The 26,124-nt window shown below is 39.8% G+C and overlaps 1 protein-coding gene across 3 annotated transcripts in view; it reads left to right on the top strand.

Moving 5' to 3' along the window:
- The window catches only part of IBTK (inhibitor of Bruton tyrosine kinase), a 103,996-nt gene that overhangs the window by 59,399 nt on the left and 18,473 nt on the right, over positions 1–26,124 (top strand). For all 3 annotated transcript variants that reach the window (XM_074948033.1, XM_074948034.1, XM_074948035.1), the window contains exons 21-26: positions 2,373–2,485; positions 3,219–3,367; positions 4,156–4,319; positions 8,761–8,853; positions 13,421–13,579; positions 20,055–20,207. In XM_074948033.1, the coding sequence (XP_074804134.1) occupies positions 2,373–2,485; positions 3,219–3,367; positions 4,156–4,319; positions 8,761–8,853; positions 13,421–13,579; positions 20,055–20,207 (831 nt within the window). The remainder of the gene's footprint in view (positions 1–2,372; positions 2,486–3,218; positions 3,368–4,155; positions 4,320–8,760; positions 8,854–13,420; positions 13,580–20,054; positions 20,208–26,124) is intronic.

Raw genomic sequence — 26,124 nt, 5'->3', positions numbered from 1 at the left:
TCAGTGGGATCAGAGGTTAATGGCTTGTAGATAGTGGTGGTGGAGAGCTGCCGAGCAGCATCTTGTTCATATTCCGACCTATTCATGATTATGACAGCACCTCCTTTGTCAGCAACAGCGTATTTAGCTGTTTTCCAGTCATGCTACTGTTTTAACAGAATTAAGAGTAGTTTTATTAAGACACCAAAGGTTACCATTTGGTTCAGTGTGCTCATTATTGTACCATTTCAGTAGATCACACAGATCTTGTTCAATGCTACCCTGAATATCTGCATAGGTTGCATATGCTTACTCAATGTGGCTCTCTGTCTCTCACTAGTGGTGGTTTGGCCACAAATAGAGGTTTGAATCTGCTAATGGCTTTAAGCTCACAGACTTAGATGTTTTAGCTTAGGCAGTTGAGATACATAGTTTTCGATCTAGAAAGATCAGCAGGGTAGATAAAAATCAGTGATTTCGTTAAAAAAAGAATTAAAATTAAAAATGGATTTTTTAAAACCAGATTTTTTAAAAACTTTTAAAAATTGTTTCTTTAAAAAAAAAAGTGTTCAAAATGAAATGTGAATTAAATACAAAATGTTAAGTTCCAAATTTATTATAGTCTCTCAAAACATTTTAAATAAAAAAATAAATATGCTGAATCCATGAGTCTCCATCAAAAACTTTGAGTTTAAAGGCTGCTTTTCTGTATAAAGAGAGAATCGGGGGGAAATGTCTAACTTGTGAGGTCAGGCTTTATAATTATGGTACAGTGGGGTCAGCCTAAGTAACGTAGTAGACAATCTCTTGAAAATGAGACATAGATGAGTAGAAACCTAAGCTCTATTCACTTTCACTTAAATAAATTTGAAATTTTCCCCAGGCTGATCTGAAATAATCAGTTTAACTAACTGACTTCAGTTAATATCTGTTTAGTAAATTATTTAGTTGTAAATGTGAAACATGTTTTGCTGGGAGAAGTTTATGTATCCAAAACATTTATGATGGTTTTGTTAAACAAACAAAATTTATTTTTATTAAAATTCCAGTTACCATTAGAATGCTGCTAGACAAAAATCATGAGCAAAAAGTTAATTATCTAGTAAACAAATGACATCACCATTTTCTAACCTACTAAAATGTACAGTTAATAAGAATCTGAAAATATTAAGCTATATAATTACTTAAATAAATGTATATAGTTACATTATACCATCCTAGGTAGCAAAAAGATGTACCAAATCTAGTGTAAAGGCTCTATTTAGTTGTAAATAAACATATTTTAAAGGTGTTATCAACCAATGAGAAAGCACCTTTCTTTAGAAAATAACTGAAGAACAAATGGAAAAGTTGACTAATATCACCTCTTTAAATTGAGGTTTTCTCCTTGGTGATTTATATCACTTTGATTTAAATCAGTCAACTCTGAATCTGAGGTTCAGTCTCCATTGCTGTAACTCACCCATGGACATCTTTTGGCTCCAGTCAAGTACCTTTTCTTACAATTATTCTTTTAGCATCTCCATTTACCTAGATCTTACATGTAAGGAGTGCTAAATCCACCACACGCTAGTTCAAAAGTCCATATCTGGTTTAATGAACATGTAAGTGTCAAGACTATATAAGACTATTCGACACTGGTGAGGCCTCATCTGGAGTACTGTGTCCAGTTTTGGGCCCCACACTACAAGAAGGATGTGGATAAATTGGAGAGAGTCCAGCGAAGGGCAACAAAAATGATTAGGGGTCTAGAGCACATGACTTATGAAGAGAGGCTGAGGGAGCTGGGATTGTTTAGTCTGCAGAAGAGAAGAATGAGGGGGGATTTGATAGCTGCTTTCAACTACCTGAAAGGGGGTTCCAAAGAGGATGGCCCTAGACTGTTCTCAATGGTAGCAGATGACAGAACGAGGAGTAATGGTCTCAAGTTGCAATGGGGGAGGTTTAGATTGGATATTAGGAAAAACTTTTTCACTAAGAGGGTGGTGAAACACTGGAATGCGTTACCTAGGGAGGTGGTAGAATCTCCTTCCTTAGAGGTTTTTAAGGTCAGGCTTGACAAAGCCCTGGCTGGGATGATTTAACTGGGAATTGGTCCTGCTTCAAGCAGGGGGTTGGACTAGATGACCTTCTGGGGTCCCTTCCAACCCTGATATTCTATGATTCTATATGAGAACAAAAGCTTAATATTAATCTTGATACATCTACCTCACCAGTACTGTAGTTTAGTTTGACTTGTCATGCTCATGCATACACGCTTGATGCAATATACATAATCATAACTGCTGCTAACAACCCAGTCTATAAATAAGTTTTCATATTGTCTGAGTGATTTAAAAATATTAACTTTGTTATTTCTAAAGACTTCTCAAATATAAAAATTTTCTGCATAGGGAAGCTCTTCTCAAAAAGGCAAAAATGAAGGCTAAAAAGAAGCCACGAAGACGATCAGACAGCTCTGGAGGATATAATCTTTCGGATATTATTCAGAGTCCACCCTCCACAGGTTAGTGGCAAATGAACTTTCGGGCATCACAAAGTCTAGCATCAACTTTAATATGAAATACTATACTCTGCTATCTGTTCATCTTTAGAAGAATTTCTTACTTAACACATAACTTTTTTTGTAAATATTCAGTATAGATTATAATGGTTTATTTATTGAATTATAGAATTAAGTGATACTGTTTTTTCTTCCCTTTTTAAAGGGATATTTAACTTTGGCCCCAAACTTAATTTTTAGGAAAACAAGCCTTTTATAAAACTAAGACTAAAGGACATTTTTTCCATGGTGTGTTTTTTTTTGTTGTTGTTGTTTTGTAACTTAAATATTCCCCTGTAATGTTGGCAGCCCAAACATTGAATCACTACTTGAAACCCTGAAAGAAAATGACTGGAATCTGATTAGCCTGTTGTTCATTGTCCAGTTGGTGAGAAATAGAAAAAGTAAATGCATGCATTCCTTTTTCAAGCAAATAGTTTGTTTGAATCAGATTAGAGAAAGGAAGAGCTATTTTATTCTGCACCATGATGCTTGAAAATTGATGGTTACCTGCAACTGTATAGGATTATGTAATGAACTACCCTTTTTAGTTTTATATTTATAGTTTTATAATTGTCTAATGTTCAAAATATGATGCCACCTTCCAGGTCTGTATATTTTCTTATATAAGCATTGTATAACAATCCTGCTTTTCATGTTATAGTTCTATGTTATATTCTTATCCAATACATTTTAGGTTTAATAAAATTGGATAAGGCTAACTCTGTGGAGTCGCTTCCAGAATTGCTGACATCTGATTCTGAAGGTAGTTATGCAGGAGTGAGTAGTCCCAGAGACTTACAATCCCCTGACTTCACAACAGGATTTCAAGCAGATAAAACTGAGGTATTTTGGTTCCTAAAAATTTTTTTTTTTTTAATGTTTTATTGCCTTTCTTTGTGTAATTTAAAAAAATGCAAACCTTGATTTTTTTTGTGCCTTTAGAAAGACAGTTTAGTCACATTCTCATCCTGAAATATTAAAATAAACAAGCAAAAATCCTCTGTGGTTTTAATAGATAGTGCTGATATTTTGTTTATGGTATCAGGAGTTTTTAAACACCATGTTTCATTTTATACCCCTTTTGTTTTTTGAAATTTTCAACTCTCTGATGTCTTAGACTTATATTGTTTAAAATCCCTACCTCGTTTTTATCTGAAAGAATAAAGGAACCTTTGATTTAGCAAAATAAAGCTAATTTTCTTAGCCTGATGTATTTGGTAAAAAGATTACTGGCGAGGATAATTTTAAGAGGGTAATTAAAGAGAGGATTTATAAAGAGAAATGAAGTTCACAAGAATTGAGACTAATTCAAATCTGTGTGCATGTTAGTCTCCAGTATCAAAATTGTTATTTTAGACCTGTAACAAATCTCTAGGAGTAGTAGTATACTAGTTTATCTAGTAATGTATTTGAACATAGTTCTAAGGTGATTCTTGTTTTTTGATGGATGCTGTCAATTAAAAATAATGCAGATTGAGCTGGGATTAGTTAAAATACATCTGATGCTTCTGATATTTCATGTAGAGCCTCTTCATGTATACTTTAATATTCGCGACTTATGTCACTTCTAACATCACCCTTTTCTAAATGGGGAAAAAACCTTGTTTCAATAGAATTCTTTTATGTTTCAGATGAAAGACAAAATGTATGTTCAGAGTATAAAAGCCCCACATTCTAATAAAGAGATGAAATTATGTGAGGGATCATCAGCTCTGAAACAGTCTGTTCCACAGTCCATTCCCAGTGTTAAAAACAACTCTGCAAGCTCTCCAAGTTGGGTTGCTACCTCTTTCAGGTACAATAAAATTTATTGTAAATAATTAGCTGACAAGTACTATGCTTTCCATTTGGTCAAAGATAGTGAACATTAGTAGTTTAATATTCTTGCTTCTTTTCAAAGTGAAAAGTTAACTGTGTTTAAATTGATCATATGATACCAGCAACACTTGACATGTTGGCTAAGGATGCTGGCTTTCTTTTTGCAAATTGATATGCTTGCTTTCTCTTGAATAATAAAGAACCATTAGATACATCTTAAAAGGGACACTGTCTCAAAGGGTTTTAAAATTTTAAAGTAGCTCTTTCTGTTAATTGGATCCTTTACTCCTCCATCCTTCAATTAAAAAATAGTACTACAGTATTGTGAGGTAACCATTCATTTTACAGTAGTGTTACTGCAGCAATTGGGGTTGTCACTGTAGTGTACCCTTTTTTTGAGGGGATGTTTGACAAACAATTTTGAACATTATTGCGTTTATAGGCAGTTTAAGGTCAAATTTGTTAGCTTCAGCCTCCTACATTAATAAAAATAGATTCCTAATGTAGTTCTTCTAGTATTTTATCTACATGGATCTCACTGTAGGTGTGTGTGCCCTGTGTACATGAGCTTGGATTCTTTTGTTCAGCAGCATCTGTTGGGTCTCTGCCTGTGCCCCCCATCTCCCACTTCCGAGGAGGGCAGAAGGGGAAAAGCAGCTTCAGACACCACTTGTTTCCTTACCACACATGGCAGTCAGATGGTGTGGTATCTGACTGCTTCCCTGTAGCTTTCTTAGAATAGGTTTAGTGGGTTTTTTTCATTCCCAAAGATGGGACTTTTTGTTTTGAAGTCTCACCTTGGCACCAATGTGGTGGTCTGTTGGCTTAAGTTAGGTCTCCAGGTTTTAAAATCTACCCTGCCTGTGAGGCAGCTATGCCTTTAAATGATGGACATACTAAATGCCTTTTTTGTCTAAGGGAAGGTCATAAATGTTTAATCTGTAGATATTTTTCTTGTGCAAAATGCCTGTGATGCCTGACTGAAATTATTTTTTATGGAGAACTCTGAGGAGTGATTCTGACTGAGGTCCTGCCTCGAAAGCAGTTGTTCTGAAGTCAATTTCAAATTAGTGCTCCAGTTACAAGAGATGCTATCTCAGGAGCTAAGGGTTCTTCTGGCACCAGGAGATCTTGTGTTTCAGTGAAGCGTTCTGGTCCTTCACTGCAGTCCTCCTTCAGGTCAGTCAGTGACTTCTGCTGCCCAGGGTAAGAAGGTGTAGAGAACTTCAGCTGATGCTTGGCAACAGTCATTGTCCCTAATACTGGCCAAGAAGAGGCCATTCTTCTGACTTGTCCAAATCTGCTCCCGGTAAGCTTGACAAGCACTGGAAATCTTCAGTGACTTGACTTGCAGTCCTCTGCACAGTCCGGTCTCAATAACTGAAGCTCCTATCTCAATACCAATGATATTTGGTATCGTCTGACTTAAAATCTTAAGTACTATGTTGTAGTAAAAATATTCCATCTGCTGATGGATAGTACTGGTTTGCATAGTACCATCTTCATCAATACCTTATTCCTGCACATTCAGCTGAACGTGAGCTTCCAGGGCTAGGCTGTGGCCAATGGGCCTAATGCATTTCTTGAATGCATAAACAGGGAATGTTTTATGTAGGAGTAGGGAGGTTATTTTACATCTATATTTGGCACTGGTGGGACTGCTACAGGAATACCATATCCAGTTCTGGGGTCCACAATTCAAGAAGGATGTTAAGTTGGAGAGGGTTCAGAGAAGAGCCACGGGAATGATTAATTATAGTGATACAAGGAGCTCAGTCTGCTTAGCTTAACAAAGATAAGGTTAAAGGATAACTTGATCAGTCTAAAAGTACATGGCAAGAAATATTTGATGATGGGCTCTTCAGTTTAGCAGACAAAGGTATAACAAGATCCAGTGGCTGGAAGTTGAAGCTAGATAAATTCAGACTGGAAATAAGGCATATGTTTTTAACCGTGAGGGTAATTAGCTATTTGAACAAATTTACCAAGAGCTGTTGTGGACTCTCAATCACTAGCAACTCCTAAATCAGGATTGGATGTTTTATCTAAAAGATAAAAGGTTAGCCCAAATGGGAATTTAATTCAGGGAATGACTATGGCCTGGGTTATGCAGGGCAGAGTAGAAGATGATCACAATGGTCCCTTCTGGTCTTAGAATCTGTGAATATCTGCTATACATGAACTGTGCCCTTTGTCAAAGGTATAGATTTTCCTAAAATTGAAGGTGACAGGAAAAAAATAAATACCCTGCAGGTACTTCAGAGCCTGCTAGTGAACACACACTCAGTCTTTGAGTGTGCGTGTGCCTCATTCATTATCCATAATTATAAATTATTAAGGTATAACTAACAAAGCTCTTAATCTTACCATGTAGCAGTTCTTCATTTTTATACTTCAGTATCATAATTCAGTATGTGTATTATCATACACACATAGAAGTGTAGGGTTGTGGGTTTAAAAGTGCCATGACCTCAGTGTCATATTTTATCTTCTTTAAACATGGGTTTTCAGAGACTTTTTCACTCAAAGTCCAACCTTATGTTTGTGAATCATTAGATAAAGCTTCATTAGTAATTTTCCTTATGTTGTGTTTTGAGGGGTGTCTTAATTTTAGGCCTTAATAATCATTGTTTCCCAACAACATGCTCACTAGAACTGCTTACATTAGCAATGTACATGTGGGACATAAAAGATAAATAATTTAACATGTGTAAGGATTTTACATTAAATAAAAGATGGCGTTGGCCTATCACTATCAAAATATTGAAAGCTTCATTCCTAACCATATACAAATACAAGATCAGATTTCAGATCCACAATTCCCAGGCAATCATGGTGTCTTGCTGCAGGATTGCAATGAGATGCACTGCTTCATGTCTCTGTGTGGCAGCATTGTCTGATGGAAGCATAATGCTGAAGACAGCCTACTTCCTCATTCAATGGCATAGACAGTATCCCTGTATTATTTTTTTGTTCTTAAGTTAGTTGATATATACTCCCAAATGTAGCTGTATCTCAACATAGTTTTTCTCTGGGAATTACCTTGGGTTTTAAAAATTATTAAATTTTGTACATAAACTCGAAATGAGAAACTGAAAGAATTCTACCAAGTGATACTACATATCTTCAAGTCACTTAAAAATATCAAGCTTAAATCACTTTTTTAATTTTTTACCTTTTAAGGGCAGAGTCACTGAGACACCGAAGCAGCCTACACAAGCTATTAATCTGGATTAAGCTGCCTTGCATTGCCAGAGGAGCACAAAGCAGCAAATTAAGGGTCACACTGACTTGCAGTTGGTTTGGAGTCTTGTATTAGACTATGCTGTCTGAAGGGAGGACAAGGAGAACTCTGTCCAAGGGTCCCGGTGTTTCTCTGTGATTTTAAATGCCTCCCGCATGCTCCTGCCTCATTTCCCCCGACAGTGATGTCAAAGCACAGTGGAACCAAGACAGCAGTGCCGTGGGGAGCCTTTCAAGCAATAATGCCCTAGGTTATCCTGTGGCTTTGGAACTTTTAAGGAGCTGTGCCAATTGGGCCAAGTAATCCTACCAATGAAAACTCTTCACCCAGGTGTCCAATTTCTTTCATACCACCAATTCATTAAAACAGCTAGCATTGTTACATACAAATCAGCTGTAAAGGGATGCTGGTGGCTGAATTAGCCCATCACAGTGGCCCCACTTAAGAGTTACTTAAGAGTTGTAGCCTATATAATTGTAGCAGTTAAATTAGCTATGGTATGAAAGTTGAATTTGTTCAAATGTAGCATATAACAAGGTTTCAGTTTTAACTGTAAGGAAAGTTTGAAGTGTCTGCGTTGTTTTGCTAAGATCATTTGGAGAAACATGATATTAAATTTCTCAAATGACCTTGTATTAAATTAATTTTTCTCTTATAAATTTAAGGATTTACTTGTAAATTCTTAGAAAATTCACAGTGTACTCAGAGTAAGTGCTGTAATTTGGGAAGGGGGAGGGATAACAAATATTTTCCATACAAAACAATAAGGTTTAATCGCTTCTTTAAGTGCAAAGTGGAATTCTGCCTTAACTGTGGAGTTGTGACCAGTGTCTCCATAATATTTAAGTTACTAGCCAACTACTGAACAAGTTTCCTAGTTTTAAATATCTTATTTACAATGGCTTTTAAAAAGTAAATCACACTTTGCCTCTTGTTTCACATTGTAATGAATCTTGGAAGTATTTTTGTGTATTCTGTATATATACATATATAAAAAGTTTTGTTTTGTCAGAAACATTCTATTTGAGGTTTGCCATAATTGAGGAAATAGACATACGATGGTACCCGGATGTATAATTTAAGTATGACGTAGAAGATTTCAATGAAGTTTGGAAACTGTGGAATGTAAGTAAAAATGAATGCCTTGAAAGGTAATTTTTTATTTTTCATTCAGCCCTGCCAGCCCTCCTGCTGTGGATCTAAGAACCATCATGGAACTTGAAGAAAATATGCAGAAGTGTGGAACTATGCCAAAGACAAATGCAGGGTTGGTAAAAAACCAATATCTATAAAAAAGGAGAGATGTTGAAGAATAGGCCATTATGGATTTACTTAGCGGTTCAGATGGTTTGAGATTTAAAAGAAGAAGAAAAAAATCTTGTCCTTTTTAGTGTTTGCACAGCTTTGTTTATTCATTTTGTTATGGCATTTCTGTGCATGCATTTAAAATGAACATCTCTGTCTGCAAAGGCCTGATTTATCTAGTTAGTGCAGAACCTTTTGTTGGACTCTGGAGACATAAATGGAAAGATTAATAAAATGACAGATCATATGTGGGATCAGTGGCATAGCTGGCCAACCTTTCTGCTCTCTGTCTGTCCCCATTCAAAAATAATCTAAATTTCCATCTGGTTGCTCTCCAGGTACCATTTGTTTCACACCACCTCCTCCAGCCTCCCCAGTTGCATGGTATTTTCCCAAAGAGTACCACTGGTGTGGATGGGGGAGAAGATTTCAGTGCAGACTGGACATTTTGCAGGATTTTTTTTCCCACATACTAGCCTGAATGACACCCATCTGTGGATTTTAGGGAGCTAACACAAGAAGACCATTTTGGAAACAAAACTCATGGTAAAGCAACACGTCAGACCAGAAACACTCAGCAAAACTGCACCTACAAAACCAAAAATTTAGTGTTTTTTTGAAGAGTCATCGGCCACATGTGGCAGTGCTCAATGATTCTGCCTTCGTCAGAGAAAGGGGAACATCCTGGGCAGCCTCCACCATCTCGCTATGAGGATCAATGTGACAGTGTGTAATGTCTGGAGGAAGTTCTCATTCCTTGTATGCCCAAGCAAGCAACTGACTTCCCTTCCACCCTAAAAATACAAAAACCACCCAACATATAGACTTCTAGTGTTTCAAGTGGCCTCTACATATTCCACTTTGTGCTATGCTATTGGCACTTTTGGTGCCAAGATGTAGAATCTTGTGAAGAGCAGTGTCCCTTGGGATGCATCCCACTTTCCCATCGTGGAGGACTCTGAAAGTACAAAAAGGGAGAGAGTCCAATTACCCTTCAGTTTCTTAACGGCTGAACAGTCTAGGGTTGCAGTGTCCTCACTGGAGATATATAGATACATAAAAGAACCCCGAAATGGCAGAGGCAAAAAATATATATATATTTGCCTCTGCCATTTCAGGATTATTTTTTTGGTTAAATTATGAGTCAGCTGTCCTCTTTTCTTTTTAAAAAAAAAAAAAAAAAAAAAAAAAAAAAGGTGCCTGGTATCTGGACCCACACAAAGTGAGAGAGCTGCCTCCGACATCTCTGCTGATGAGGGGATGCTCCATAGGCCCAGTTGACTAAGTTTGGCATTAAGTCCAGCATTGACTTAAGAGAACTGCTCACTTAAGTGGCTCTTTATCTGCCTTGAAGCAATGTCCAAGTCCCTACATGACTCAGCTCAGTGATTTTCTAGCGTACTCAATGAGAAACAGAAGTCCCTGAATTAGTCTGGTTCAGCCTAATTTGGTGCTGAAGATTTTGCAGTTTACTCTAAACCACATGCTAGAAGTATTCTGGTGCCAGTATTGGCAGTGCTAGGTCCTCAGATCCATCCATGTCAAAAGTCCAGTGCTGATAATCCAGCACCTTTGAGTACTAGTGAACTACTAGTTTTGAAGTTTTGCCTAATACCAAGAGCACTAATGTCCTTAGTTTCACCAATTACTTTGAATGGTTAGTTGAAGTGGCTCTCTACCCAGCTCTAGTGAAAATAGGATCCCCTAATCCATCTGAGTTAATGTAGCTTGTTGTCAACAGTACTAGATATTTGGCAGTCTGTTTCGCTGTCACCTGTCAATGCTGGATCATTGGATCTGCATGCTTCTCCTATTTATACATGATCAACCGCACATTGACAGGAGCCTCTCAATTTCCAGAGCAGCTTGTGTGTGTTTGGAGATTGTGGGGAGTGGACGCAACTCCTGACACCTTTGCAATGGAAGTCTCCGTTCCAGTCATATTGGGCTTCCTGGTGCTGCATCTTTGGCCCTTCAGCCTCAAACCTATTCTGCTGTAGTGCTAGAAAGACCTCTGTGGGCTTTCATCCTTTCTTGAACTTGGTCATCTGTACTAGATACCTCAAAAGGGTTCTCATATTTTTTTTTTGTAAACTTACCTGAATGTGCACTCAGGTAGTCACAATGGCCAATGGAAAAATACTTAACGTGAAAGTTTCAGATTATCAACTGAGGATATATCCCAGTGAGTTTTCTTAATTCAGTGAACACCTGTTGTCTCCAATTCTGCCTCAGGGTCAAACAAAACCCACTGTCATTTACCATACTCCTCTTTCTTACTGGAATCTGGAATTCTTCTGCCTTCCCTCTGATTCCATTGGTTGAGGAGGTCTGTCTGGGGGTCAGTCACAATGGATCCAAAAAGTTGTCAGTTGCCTTAATTGGTCTTGGCTCTTTCATCTTTGGACATCTTAGGTCTGATGTTTTTTAGTACCACAAATCCTGTTTTCCATTCTCCTTGTTCTTTGTCTTAGAGTTGGGGTGAAAGTATCCATTTGAGCCTGAATCTTCTCAGGTTGACAGCCTGACTTCTGGATTACTGAGTTGCTTTATGGGGAGGTTTATTCTGAAGTCTAGTAGATCCTGTTGAAAAACCAAGCAGACAAAAACCTGCTGCAATAAATATCAAAGTTTCCCCATCGCCGTAGCTGAAGAGAATGAATCTGAGATGCTCTTCTCTTACTTTTGATATATTACACTTCAAACATTTTGAAGAACTGTTTTGAGTTCTACCAGACTGAATTGGTTTTAATGTCAGCAACTACTGTCACATGCATGGGGGAATGGTACAGTCCTCTAGTTTTATGGAAGACTTACTCCATGTACTAGTAATGCTACCTGGAAGTTGTGATATCTGAGACACAGCAAATTTGACTTCCCTTTTCAGCAATTCTGCAGTGGATGGATTTATTTGAGCTGTCCTTGGGTTATTCCCTCTGGTGCATGACTCTCCTTTGCCATGAGATTGAAATCTTTCGTTCACAAAACTCTTAGGATCTTTGCTCTGAATCACATGTGTATGTCATCTATGCCATGTAAAAGGGCATTCCTCATAGCTTTAAATATGGACAGGCTGTTGGTGAGATGCAGTCCAGAAGGCTGAGTCTGCATAAGCTCAGTTGGAAAAAGTAGTCTTATGCATATCTTCACCACAATTTCCAGTTTAAAAAATGTCATCCCTGGTTTAATCTTTCAGGCCCCTAGCCTGACTGTAGCCTGACAAGTATCTTTCTCATGCCTTTTATGATTTGGTAGGTATTTGGTCACCTGAGAAATCAAGGTGTACTTAACTAAATGAGTGGTAAAGCATCAGATGGATTCTGATTGTTTTCATCATCTTTTTCCAAAGATGCTACTTGGGCATCTATATGTGCTTTAAGCAATCTGTCTCTGTCTCTGTCTCAATCTCAATTCAGGAGAGGAAATTTCAGTCACTAACACTCTTGACCTGTTGTTTAGAGCATGTACATTGGCCAAACCGGACAGTCTCTATGCAAAAGAATAAATGGACACAAATCTGACATCAGGAATCATAACATTCAAAAACCGGTAGGAGAACACTTCAACCTCTCTGGCCACTAAGTAACAGACTTAAAGGTGGCAATTTTGCAACAGAAAAGCTTCAAAAACAGACTCCAATGAGAAACTGCTGAGCTTGAATTAATATGCAAAGTAGATACCATTAACTTGGGTTTGAATAGAGACTGGGAGTGACTGGGTCATTACACATATTGAATCTATTTCCCCATGTCAGGTGTCCTCACACCTTCTTGTCAACTGTCTAAATGGACCATATTGATTATCACTACAAAATTTTTTTTCTCCTGCTGATAATAGCTCATCTTAATTAATTAGCCTCTTACTCCACCTTTTTATGTTCTGTGTGTGTGTGTGTGTGTATATGTATGTAATTTTCTTACTATATGTTCCATTCTATGCATCCAGTGAAGTGGCCTGTAGCCCACGAAAGCTTACGGTCAAATAAATTTGTTAGCCTCTAAGGTGCCACAAGTACTCCTGTTCTTTTTGATGTTCATTTTGTTAGTTCTGCAAACAGCGTTCACCTACACTCTCAGCCCACCTTCCATAGAATTGTACTGCTTTCGAGTCTTCCTCAAGTGGGACTGTACAGAGGCTGCTCGAGGGAGGGAGAGAAATTACTACCAGCAGCTGTTGCTCTTAGTATTGCCACTGCATATTGACACTTGCTGCCTCCCTTCCCCTCTTCTTTGGAGTCTTGGGAAAGAATTTCCTGAACTAGGGAAGGAACTGAAGGATGTCTGGGCCAGTCCTTACTTTTTATGCTCTAGGGATCCTTGAAAGGGGCAGGGAGGGAAGGGAGAGTATCTTCAAAGGACACTGCTCTTCAGAAGATTCTGCAACTTGACGCTAGAGGCACCAGTGCTTCAAGTGTGAATATGTAGATGATACACTCGAATAACGGGTGCTGGTAGATAACCTGTCTTTTGAGGTTAGTATTTTAAATTATCGGTTGTTTTCTCTTTTCCAATTGTCATTTTAATTCATAGTAAACCTGCTTCTCATGGAATCAAGCTTTCTCAGAAGCAAAGAAAAATGATTGCCATGGCGGCTAAGGATAACGGCTCAGTTACAAACAGCCTGGAAACTACTTCCATTACAGCCACACCACCCACACCTACGAAAGTTACAAAACCAGGGAGCGCATGGTATGTCATCTTAGTTAACTCAGTTTATTTATCTTTGTGTTGATGGTTCCTTTGGGGCAGTTTTTTTTTTTTTTTTTTTAAGATGACACAACTTCTATTTAGTTACAAGAAAACAGTGGTGTTTCTACTTTTGTACATTTAGCTTAAAAATTTTAAACAGGAATTGTGGTTGGTGGTGGTGATTGTGGTTCAACGTTCTGTGACAAAGTTCCTGCTCTACCTTGGTGGGGCTTGCTCTTACTGGCGGATTTGCTCGCCTTGGAGCTTCATGGCAGCCCTCAGCTTGGCCGTTTTTCTGAACCCACAGTCCAGGTCGACTCCTGTGTCTGAACAGGGGTTGGGAGGATTTGGGGGGAACCCGGGCCCTCCCTCTACTCCGGGTTCCAGCCCTGGGCCCTGTGGAATGCAGCTGTCTAGAGTGCCTCCTGGAACAGCTGTGCGACAGCTACAACTCCCTGGGCTACTTCCCCATGGCCTCCTCCAACACCTTCTTTATCCTCACCATAGGACCTTCCTCCGTGTGTCTGATAATACTTGTACACCTCAGTCCTTCAGCAGTCCGCGTTCTCGCTCTCAGCTCCTAGTGCCTCTTGCTTCCAGCTCCTCACATGCACACCACAAACTGAAGTGAGCTCCTTTTTAAAACCGAGGTGCCCTGATTAGCCTGCCTTAATTGATTCTAGCAGCTTCTTGATTGGCTGCAGGTGTTCTAATCAACCTGTCTTAATTGTCTCCAGAAGGTTCCTGATTGTTCTGGAACCTTCCCTGTTACCTTACCCATGGAAAAAGGACCTACTTAGTCTGGGGCTAATATATCTGCCTTCTATTACTCTCCTATAGCCATCTGGCCTGACCCTGTCACAGTTCATATACCCTAAAGGCCACAACCAAGCTGGGCCCTGTTGTACATATTGTGAATATGGTCAACAGTATCAAAGATATGATAGATATAAGAATGGCCATACTGGGTCAGACCAAAGGTCCATCTAGCTCAGTTCTTGTCTTCTGACAGTGGCCAATGCCCAGTGCCCCAGAGGGAATGAACAGAACAGGTAATCATCAAGTGGGATGGGTTTTACCTAGGGAGGTGGTGGAATCTCCATCCTGAGAGGTTTTTAAGGTCCGGCTTGACAAAGCCCTGGCTGGGATGATTTAGTTGGTGTTGGTCCTGCTTTGAGCAGGGGATTGGACTAGATGACCTCCTGAGGTTTCTTCCAACCCTAATATTCTGTGATTGTATGATTCTAAGAAGTGATCCATCCATGAACTTATCTAGTTTTTGTTTTTGAACCCTCTTATAGTCTTGGCCTTCACAACATCCTCTGGCAAGGAGCTCCTCTGATTGACTGTTGCCTATTCATTTCATTTGGTGACCCCCTAGTTCTTGTGTTATGAGAAGGAGTAAATAACACTTTCTTACTTATTTTATCTACACCAGTTATGATTTTATAGACCTCTATCATATCCCCCCTTACTCATCTCTTTTCCAAGGAGCACTATAGCAGTATAGCAATTTAATATCGTAGTCATTAGTTACTTGAAAAAAGGTTGTAATTATAGTACAGTAACTCCTCACTTAAAGTCGTCCTGGTTAACATTGTTTCCTTATTAAGTTGCTGATCAATTAGGGAACATGCTCATTTAAAGTTGCACAATACTCCCTTATAACATCGTCATTTGGCAGCCGCCTGCTTTGTCCACTGCTTGCAGGAAGAGCAGCCCGTTGCAGCTAGCTGATCGGGGCTTGGAACCAGGGTAGACCGGCAGCCCCCCCATTAGCTCCCCACTCACCTAAGTTCCCTGTGCGGCAGCTGCCCAGCAGGCTATCGATTGCCTGCAGTTCAGCTGTCCCTCCCGCCACTGCCGTGTGCTGCTCCTGCCCTCTGCCTTGGAGCTGCTCCCCGAGCCTACTGCTTGCTGTGCAGGGTGGGGGGAGAGGGCAAGAGGGGGGTAATGTCAGGGTGTCCCCCTCTCTCCTGCTTTTGCACCCGCTTACCCCATCTTCCGTAGAGCAGGGGACACACACGACAGGGCTCAGGACGGGGGGAGCTTCCTGGCAGCTGCCGTCTCAGCTTGCTGATCTACTTAGAGTGGGGTCAGCGTACTTAAAGGAGCAATGCGGATCTCACTCTCACACACATGGTGTGTGTCTCTGTCTGCCATGCCGTCTCCCCTCCCTCCATTCATGCTGCCTTGTAGAGTGTGAGGCTACATTAACGAGTTAACCCTTGCGGGTTCAGTCAATTACTAGTTCATCACTTAGCCGTAAGGCATTCCTTGGGAAATATCCCACCCTCTGACTTCACCACCTCAACCAGGCTTCACAATTATCATCACTGTGTACCAGTATTAAATTGTTTGTTTAAAACTTATACTGTGTGTGTGTGTGTGTGTGTGTGTGTGTGTGTATGTATATATATATATACACATTATATATATATATATAAATAGTCTTTTGTCTGGTGAAAAAAGTTTCCCTGGAACCTTTCACTTAAGTTGCATTTTTCAGGAATATAACTACAACGTTAAGCAAGGAGTTACTGTATAACCTATGCACAGTATTTTAACTAATGTCAATTGAATGGAAAGTCTGAAGAATTTGTGGTGTTCCATTATTAATAATCATTCTGGACAAAGAAAATACTTGACACGTTACATTTCTTAAAATTAATTTGAAAATCTGTCTTATCACAAAAAATTACCGTTTATTTGCATTTTATCAAATAATTCTGGATTCAGAGTAAGTGCTGTAATTTTGGGGCAGATGCAGTTTATCTTTCGTACATAACAAAGTTTGAGTTCTTGCTTCAAGTGCAAAGCAGAACTCAGTCTGAACCCTGGAGTTGTGACTGATGCTTCCATAATGGAAGAAGCAGTGTTTCAAAACTGCAGGATTTGGGGTTTATTGAACTTTGTATAATGGTTTGACGGATACGTGGGGTTAACAATTTGGATATAAGAATCCCTAAAATGACTATTTAAGCATGTTGCAGTGAATACAGTACTTACGTTAGTGAGCTTTAGCTCTGCTTTAAGATGGTACATCATGTGCATTATGTCAAGCTGAGAGGTTTTTTTTTTTTCAAAACTTACTTTCCTCAGTGGTCCAACAAAGGATGAATTAAGCTTTGTAGGGTGTTTGAAGGCATCTGTTCATCCAGCGTTTCCCAGAAATTGGTTTTAGTGGCTGAAGTTTAATTTATTGGCTAGCGGGAGCTGACTTTTAGTCAATTCTTTTGGTTAATTGGTGTCTTTTATATTAAATGTATAAGCACCCAGAGATTGTTGGGCACATTTTTACTAAATCAGTCTTCTGAAATATTTTATATAGTGTGTGATGCAGGCCCAGGTGTCTTAAGTGAAAAGGCCAGTGCATCTTCCACTGAAGGATAACTTTCTGGTTTAATTTTCATGTGGCCACATATGCCTATAAATGTTCATCTACAATATTCCTCTGTCTGTGCCTACTTAGATGGAAAATCTTAATAAACCAAGAGTTAAAGCAGAGAATCAGTGAGAAATCTATAAATGTTTCAAATAGCCTAGCTGTTGGAAAGGGGAATTAACTTTGTTAGATGAAGTTTAAACTTCAACAGGCAAACTATATATTACTATTGGTTGCTTGTGCTAGTTCTTTTAAAAAAAAAACAAAAACTTGTATTAACAATTATCATCCACGTCATCTTTTTTTCTGTAAAAGTATAGAACAGTAAGCTTGGGTGCATCACTTACCCATGTGGAATATGGATCTTTTGATCCAAAATGTTGAGTACATCTGATGACAAACTCTGCTTTCCATGCATGCAGTATATTGAGAGCTTATAGAGCTTTTGTGTTCCAATGAAAGGAGATACTTGTCTTGGAAATTCAGCAGCTTTACTGGCAAGAACATTTGCCAGAAGGGTGTGGGACCTTCTGGCACTTTCTTTGGTTGATTAAAAGACACCATATAACTTTTACCGTTCTTTTCTTTTATGCCAAAAGAAACTTCCAATTTCACAGGTTGGGGGATTGAAGCTAAAATCAAGTGCTTTGAAGACTGGTAGAGAATAATAAACTTTGTCAGGAGTACTTTTATTTTGAAACACTCCCATGTCCCACAAGAAATTAAACAAAATATTAGCCTTATTTGGATTTTATATATAATGTATGGTTCAGCTACATATGTTACGTGTGTGTGTGTGTGTGTGGTGTATATATTATTTGGATGTTATATATAGTTCAGATACATATGTGTATATGGTTCAGATATCTAGAGTCTATCTGGAATGGAGGCTTACAACAATTAAAACTCGATATTTTAGTTGCAAAAATAAGTTTTGTGCATCATAATATATTTTAATACTTTTGAAGTCCATACTGGTGCTCCATCTGTCAAAAGTGCCTTCAATAACACACCAGAATGTCAATAGCTCTTCTATAAAGAAACTTCACACTTGTTTGTGTACAGCCAAAATTCCAGGAATAAGATTTTTTTAAGTTTCTTCAATACAATTAAAACATCTTTTCTCTTAAAGACAGTCTGGTCAAATTAAATTAGTGTGTTACAAATGAGGTGGAAAGTGCAGTGCACAAAGCAAGATGAGTTTAGTGAAGATACTGCATTTAAGCCATTAGTTGTTTGTTGGGTAGGCTGTAACACTTTCATAAGCTTCATTTTGTTTTTACTGAAAATGACAAAAAATAGTAATGCCGGTTCGCTGCTGTGCCCAGTTACCATTGGATGTAGCTGTGGCAAGGAGGCGACATGGAGCTAGTTAGTTAGGTTTTCTAATTCTCTAGCGGGTTTTGCACTGGTCCCAGAAGAGGCTCCTGTAACCTCTGCCAGCTAATAATGGACCACAAGGGACTGTCTGGGGATAGCCAGCATGTTCTAGTCATATCTCCCTAACTCTCATATGCCAAGACTGCAGTGGGAGTGGAGTAGGTGCACGCTGACTCTTCACATGCTACGTCAGGGGAATTCCAAGCTGGTGACTTGCTTTGCTCCCTTTGCACTGCTTGAATCACGCAAAGGAAGAAGAGTGCATTAGAGCATTTGTGAGTAATAGCTTAAATCACTTGTAGAGAGAAACTGAATTTGGCTGAATTTTGGCTGAATCCTGAGGTTAAGCGTACATCAGGTTGATGAAGTAGTATTAAACTGTTCAGTTCCTGATGTGTTTGAGATTTCCCTGAACAGTGCTTGCTGTTTGGTTTTCTAGATGTTTAATTTTTCTTGCTTTGATCATGATACAGGTTTATATTTCACCCAACATTGCCTTGGTGTAGATAGTATTCTGCATTAAAGAAATAATCTTTTTAAAAAGTAAAAAAAAAAAAAAAAAAATCTGGCTTTTTTTAAATGAAATTCACATGCTTAACATGACTACCATGAGTAGTCCCATTTAAAATGAATGGGACTACTCATGATAGTAGAGTTAAGCATGTGTTTAAGTGCATGCAGGATTGATGCCTGAGATCCTGACAGGAGGGAATCATACAGTAAAGTTGTGATAACTCTCTTTTCTCCTGTAAATAGAAATAACTTTTGAGTGGAATGTTAGTCATTCTCCTCCCTTCCCCTAACTCAGGGATAGTCAGTAAGTGGACCACGGGCCAAATCTGGACCGCCAGACACTTTTGAACACACCCTGAAATCTTTTTATTTACTTCTTATTATTAATATTATTTATTATTTATTTTTCTCTGGAGTCTGGACCTTGACTATATCTTAGACCAAGAAATTTGGACTTCAACAAAAAATAGACTACCTCTGCCTAAACTTATCTAGAAGGTTGATTCTTTATCCTGCATTAGTTCTGGAGATCAGTAATAAAGGGGCAATGGACACATTGGGGTGAGCAGGGGGAAAATGCATGGACCTGGGTATTCATGGTAGGAATTTATTTTCCTCATCTCAGTTACTTTCCCATACTACACATCTATACTTTTCCTCCTCAAAATATTTATTTTAGGGGAGTACCCAGCATAGCATATATAATGTAATGTAATAGAGTAACGATTCTACTGAAACTTGTGGACCAGGGTTTGCCCATTTTTGATATTGGGGGTTTTACAAAACGAAGCCTTCTATCTTCAAAGGAGTGTGCCGTCTGTGATCTAGTAAAATTGACACTACGAGCATATAGCTACACTTGACATTTTAGTCTCGTTTTAACAGCGGTTAAAAATCATGTTAGTGAACATGTTAATTATTTCTATTATAGACAGAACACAAATGTTTGTTAGTTGTATTTAACCCTAGATTTTAGCAATTAAAAATTACTAAATATTGTAATGTGTAGGTATACCCCCAAGTGAATTCCTTGAGCCATATTCACAGCAAAATTCCTGACAGATATGTTGATGAGCAAAATTATATTTGGTGACATGAAAACATGTAGATCTCTAGCCCATATTTAATACAACTCACAAATATAGTATTGAGAAATGTAAGTCTAAAATGTTGAGCTTGTTGTTGTTGTTTTTAAAGGGCATCTTCAATACATTCAGCTTTGCCAAAGTCATTCCGTGATCTTGTACTGGAAGAAGAAAAATCTGTCAGTGCAGGTCATTCTCCGGGCATCATTGTCAAAAAAGTTTCTTTTAAAGAAATTGAGGATCCACAAGCTCAAAAGGCCGTAAGGTAAGTGATATTTCTGTTGCAAAACTTCTCTCCCCAGTGATTACTCATGGGCTAATGCCCTCACCTGTGGAATATGGAGGCAGTCCAGTGGTGGTGCTGAAGGCTCCAGGACTAGGCTCCACTCTTCAGCTCAGGCCACCAGATTTTCTGCTTCCTGCTGTGGAACAAATTGGCAGTTCAGTGTCTCCTGACCATTTTCTTTTTAAAACCTTTGTTTTTATTCATTTTCATGCAGCTGCAACTTTATAATTCTCCTCCTCCTCCCATCCCCTGGTAAATAGCAGCATGGTGGCTTCAACCACATGGATCTGCCACTGCAGCTCCTTCCTGCCAAACTCCTGTGCACCCACTCAGGCCTTACATGAACTGTGCTGCAGACACCCAACTTATGAAGCCTTTGTGAAGCAGCACTTAAAAGCTCTGCAGAGTGTGAATTATGCCTCGCATGTTGTCAGTCACCCGACCCTTGCACTGCCAGGGTATGGGGCTCAGAGTCAGACCGGCATGTTAGGTCCCCATTCTGCCCCAGGAAACGACGACTCTAATGCAGAAAAGACCAATCCAGCGCTAATGAACTTTCAGTGAGACCAATCCAGCGCTAATGAACTTTCAGTGAGAGAATCAAGCCTGCTCAAGGGGTAAGTCCCACAACAGATCTGGGCTGGAGGGAGAAAAACCCCTGAAAGGATTGAAAGCTGTCCTCTTCTCCCTGTCCCCAGAAACTAAAGGGCCCTCAGCTCACAGGGGAGAGAAGGGCTCTAACATAGCTTCCCTTCTTCCCACTGGGAGTCAAGGAATTCTCATGATACTCAGGGAGAAGTCCTGCAAATGCCTGAGAGTCCCTAAAAGGCAAAAGGAAATGTGTCCTCCTTGCGGTAGTACAGGTGAGTCGCATGATACACGCATTTAATTTACGTGAATTCAACTGTACGTGCTCGACCAAAAAAAAAAAAAAAGATACCTGTAAATAGTGCAGGCAATTCCGCCCACCATTCCACTCAATGAGCGTAAGATGGGAGACATGAATCTGCTGTTCCCTCAATCGGTCTCAGTTCCCGCATGCCTCTCATAGTGTGAGCATCTTGCCGCGCTGAGTGTGATTCTAGTGTTTAAAGATACGTATTTTTCATACAACGTGGCCCCTAAATGCAAGCCAACTACTTCATCTGGTGCTCAACCAAAGAAACAGCGATCTGTTTGAACGCTGGAGGAAAAACTGGCTGTGTTGGACTTATTAAGAGATGGTATGTTGGTCTCCAACATGGCGTGTAAATATGGCCGCAACGAATTTAGCATCTGTGCCATCAAGATTTGAGAGAGAGAAATTCGTCAAGCTGTGGCATCAAGTGCTCCAGTAACTTCTAAGGTGACGAGCCAGGTGCGTTATAAGACTTTAGTGAAGACTGAAAAGGCATTAAACTTATGCCTGGAAGGCATGAACCGTAAACATGTGCCTATCGATGGCAGCACGTTGCGAGAAAAGGCTCTTAGCCTCTACGCGCTGTTCAAACCTACCACTGAAGAGGGACAACCTTCTGATGAGAAGGAATTCAAAACCAGCCAAGGTTGGCTTAACAGTTTTAGGAACCGTTTCAACCTCAAAGATGTCCAGACTACTGGTGAAGCTGCATCTGCCAATGAAGGGGCAGCAAAGCCTACCCTGAACAATAAAAGAAAATCATAGACGAAAAGGGCTATCTTCTGGAACAAGTTTTTAATGCTGACAAGACTGGACTCTTCTGGAGAAAAAGGCCCAACCACACTTACATTTCGAAATCAGAAAGACAAGCCCCTGGCTTTAGAGCAACTAAAGACCATGTGACTGTGTTGTTTTGTGGCAGTGCAGCTAGGCATTTAATAAAGCCGGGCTTGCTCTAAAGGGCTGCAAATCCCTGTGCCCTAAAAGGCAAGAACAAAAATCTCTTGCCTGTGTTCAAGGCAATCAAATAAAAAGGCTTGGGTGACGACAGCATTATTTCTGGATTGGTTCCACAAGTGTTTCATTCCGGAGGTCAAGCGGTACCTCGAAGAGAAAGGACTTGACTTTAAAGTGTTGCTGATCATAGACTATGCTCCTGGCCACCCTGAGGCACTCCGGTTTGCGCATAATGACGTTGAAATCGTCTTTCTCCCCCACAATACCACCTCCAACCTCTTGACCAAGGCGTGATTCGCTGTTTCAAGGCCACGTACACAATTCTTACATTCTCACGGATATGTAGCGCTATGGATGCTGATCCTAAACTTAATGGATGGAGTGTTGGAATTCCTTCAACATTGCTGATTGCATCCATTGCCCGTTTAATATAAGTAATGCAATCAAGCCTGAAACAGTCAACGCACGTTGGTGAAACCTAATGGAAAGGGTGTGTGAATGATTTTAAGGGTTTCCTGACAATTGACAAAGAAGTGAAAGGCATTGTTCAGGTGGCCAGACAAGTGGGTGGTGATGGCTTCGTCGACATCCTTGAGGAAGAAATTGAAGAATTAATTGAGAGCCATAGAGAAACATTGACGGACAAGAGTTAGAGGAACTGATAAGATCGTCTACAGAAGATGAAGATGATGATGACGAAAAGGAAGAGCCAGCAAGTTGGAATCTTCATAAATTTGCTGAAGTGTTCCAAGCAGCGAAACACTTGAATGATTTAATATCTGAACACGATCCCTCTATGGAACGAAGCCTCAAAATCACACGTCTTATTATGGACAATTTGAGATGGTTGTTAGGGGGCTTATTCCTTCACCCACTTACTTCTCTGGTCCTTCTCGCATGATCAGAGAGCAACAATACCCAAAGTCCAAAGGTACAAACAATTTGGTGTTTATTGGGGTGAACTTCCAGCAAGTATGAGTTCAGTTTCCTTCCTTAGCATCCCCCTTCCCAGCTCTGACACCACAGAGCCTTACCTGTGTCCCTGTTCCCATTCCTGCCCTTAGCTAAACATGATTCCAATTTCCCCACCCCCGTTCCCTGTTCCCATTTTTCCCCCCCACCCCCTTCCTGATTGACCGCAGACTATATAGTAAAACTTGAGTTCTGCTTAGCTATACCTTAACCAATCATTTTACTGAAATTTAACTAACCAATCCTAACATATTGTAACATGATTATTTAACCAATTATATCCCACCACCTTAATTAGTTTACACCCAACAAAATTAATTATGCAGCAGACAGAAACTATCACAGAACCAGACAGAGATTATACAGACAAACAATAGGGAAATGGGGACTACAGTGATAGAACAACAAAGAAATGAGGATTTCACATCCCAACTATTGATAAGTGAGTTCTTGCCAGACAGGATTCTATCAAACTAAGTTTCCTTTTACATCTTCTCAGCACTTCCCTTTCTCTGGAGGCGATAGGCATTATCAGGACAGGACTGTATTCCTAACGGCCCAATAGCACTTTATTTCAATGTGACTAGGTTGGAATGTGAGGATGTGACAGGTCGCTTCCCAGCTTATGGCTGCCTCTGTTGCTTAGCCAGAGATCTCATGCATCCGATGAAGTGAGCTGTAGCTCACGAAAGCTTATGCTCAAATAAATTTGTTAGTCTCTAAGGTGCCACAAGTACTCCTTTTAGCCTAAGAACAGGGCCTCAGACTGTCACAGTAAGAGAAGGACCTTACACCAGCAGACAGTGATTTTGATTCTTTCTTTTATACCTCTATAACTAGCCAATTGATAAGAATACACCTAAATTCTTAGAGTATAGGCCTTTACAGACAGGCCTGAATATCTATATCCTAACAATGGTATCAAGAAATGTTTGAGCAGCTCAAGAGACAACAGCGACAGTTGCCGATAACCATGTTTTTCAAGGAAAAGCAACTAGCAGCAGATGAGCCTACGCAATCAACTTCTCGAGCTGAACCAGAGCCAACCACTTTGTCTACGACTCACTGTCCATCACCCAAGCTCTGTGTCCTGGATCGACATCAAGCTCTGACTCCCCCCTGTAATTACCCCCTGTAATTAAAAATACAGTGCTGTAAAATTATATTTTGCATATGTGCTCATTATTATATACTGTACATTACTGTATACATTATACATGTATACATGTTACTGTACAGCATTGTACAGTATACACAAAACCATGTACTGTATACTGTACTTTATGGGTGCTTTAAGGGATTTTCAAGGGTAATTTTGACTATACACGAGTTTCGCTTTATGCGCTGACTTTAGAACCTAACCCTTGCGTAAGATGCGACTCCACTGTAATTAATGTTGTTAATTAACAGTTGGCATGAAAATCATGATTAAACCGTTCGTTTGCTCTCTCACCCTGTGGTAGTGTTTGCTGGTGCTTTTGTCCTACATAGTCTTTCTCACAGTGCTCTGTACCATGTTCACTGCCCTCTCCCACTCTGCAGCATGTCTCGGCCTGCAGAGAAGGCTGTTATTCCAGTGCAGCTCTGCCTCGGGCTGTAGTCTAATGGAAATTGTATCAGTCTGGCTTTAAACTTAAAGATCCTCGCTCTGCCAAGGAAAGGGATTCAGGTTTCAGGAAGCAGCAGAGTGGGAATTGTGCCTTCTGATCATGAGCCCTAAACCCCTGCTTTGCCAGGGAAATGGCCTCAGACTCTGAAAGGCAGGAAAGGCTCTCTCCTCCACTCACCAGGCTGGCTCCACATTAAGGCCTTAGGAGCACTTTAGGCAGTCTGTGACAGAACAGAGGCACATGATCCAATCCCCATGAAGCTGCACCTTCATGGGATTACAGAGGGGTAAATAAGAAATCCCTTCCCTTCCCTTGACAATGATCCTGATTTATTGATTAAATCCCCGAGTGGTACCAGGCTGCTCCTATGGTACTTACTTCGGTGCTGGCCAGCCTGAGGGAGCCAGCAGGCAGGTTTGCAGGTTCCCAGGCACATCTAGCAAGCTACTTCCACAATTGGGTCTGTGTACCAGTACCGCTCCTCTGTTGTGTGGTACCTGTGCTGGGATGAGTAGTGTATTACCTAGACAGCCAGGGGAAGAAGTACCACACATGCTTTAAAAAAGAAAAAAATTGGTAGCTTGCCAGGAACTGATTAATATTAATAAAATATCTTTCCTTTCAAGTATTCTTACATATATTTTCCCATTAATGCTTCCTGTGAGTGCATCATAAGATCCAAATGAGGACATCTGATTAAACCAAATGTTCAACTAATGTGTTTGTATAAAAATAAAGGCTTTTCATATATTTTGGGAGCCTAACGTTGGTGTAGCAGTAGCTCCACCAGGGAAAGACAAGTCACACCTTCAGAAGGGGACTGCCTTCCAAAACTCCCCTTAGACACTGCACTGCAATTTCGAAGCCTCACTATACCCTTTCAGACCATAGGTTTTTCATGTATTTAGTAAGGAAAGCCTACACTGTGGCAAACACTGTGGCTCATTGTCTAGAGGTATGGTTTTTGATTGGACTGAGATGTCTTGGATTTTGTTTTGGTCAAGCCCTTGATGTGATTTGTGATGATAACTTGGTGGCTACATGGAAGCCATATTATACCCAGGAATAGCTATCACTCATTCAAAACTAATACCTTGCGCATGCAAACTTGTGAGTAGCTATTGGAGGACACATTAGAGAAATTAGTAACTGACATTGCAGAAAGGCATCAACCTCACTATCAAAGCCAGCATAAAAGTCAATTAGTTACTACCAATGCAAAGTGTATCCAAGAAGGGGCCATTACCCTGGCAGAGGGAAAAATCTGGAGTAGATGCATGCAAGGAAACTTAGATAAATTTTCCTCCAAATCAACAAAATCCTCATGATGATGAAGACAAAAATAGTTTTTGTGTATGAGCCACAGTGCTTGTACAAGATTCTTCCTTTTGACCTACCCTCTGTATCCAGAGTCTTAAATGGCTGGTGGTAATCACAGCAAGGCACATGTCACACCTAA

Source organism: Natator depressus, chromosome 3, assembly GCF_965152275.1.
Source record: "Natator depressus isolate rNatDep1 chromosome 3, rNatDep2.hap1, whole genome shotgun sequence".
Taxonomy (NCBI): Eukaryota; Metazoa; Chordata; order Testudines; family Cheloniidae; genus Natator; species Natator depressus.
This window is presented reverse-complemented; position numbering and strand designations above follow the sequence as displayed.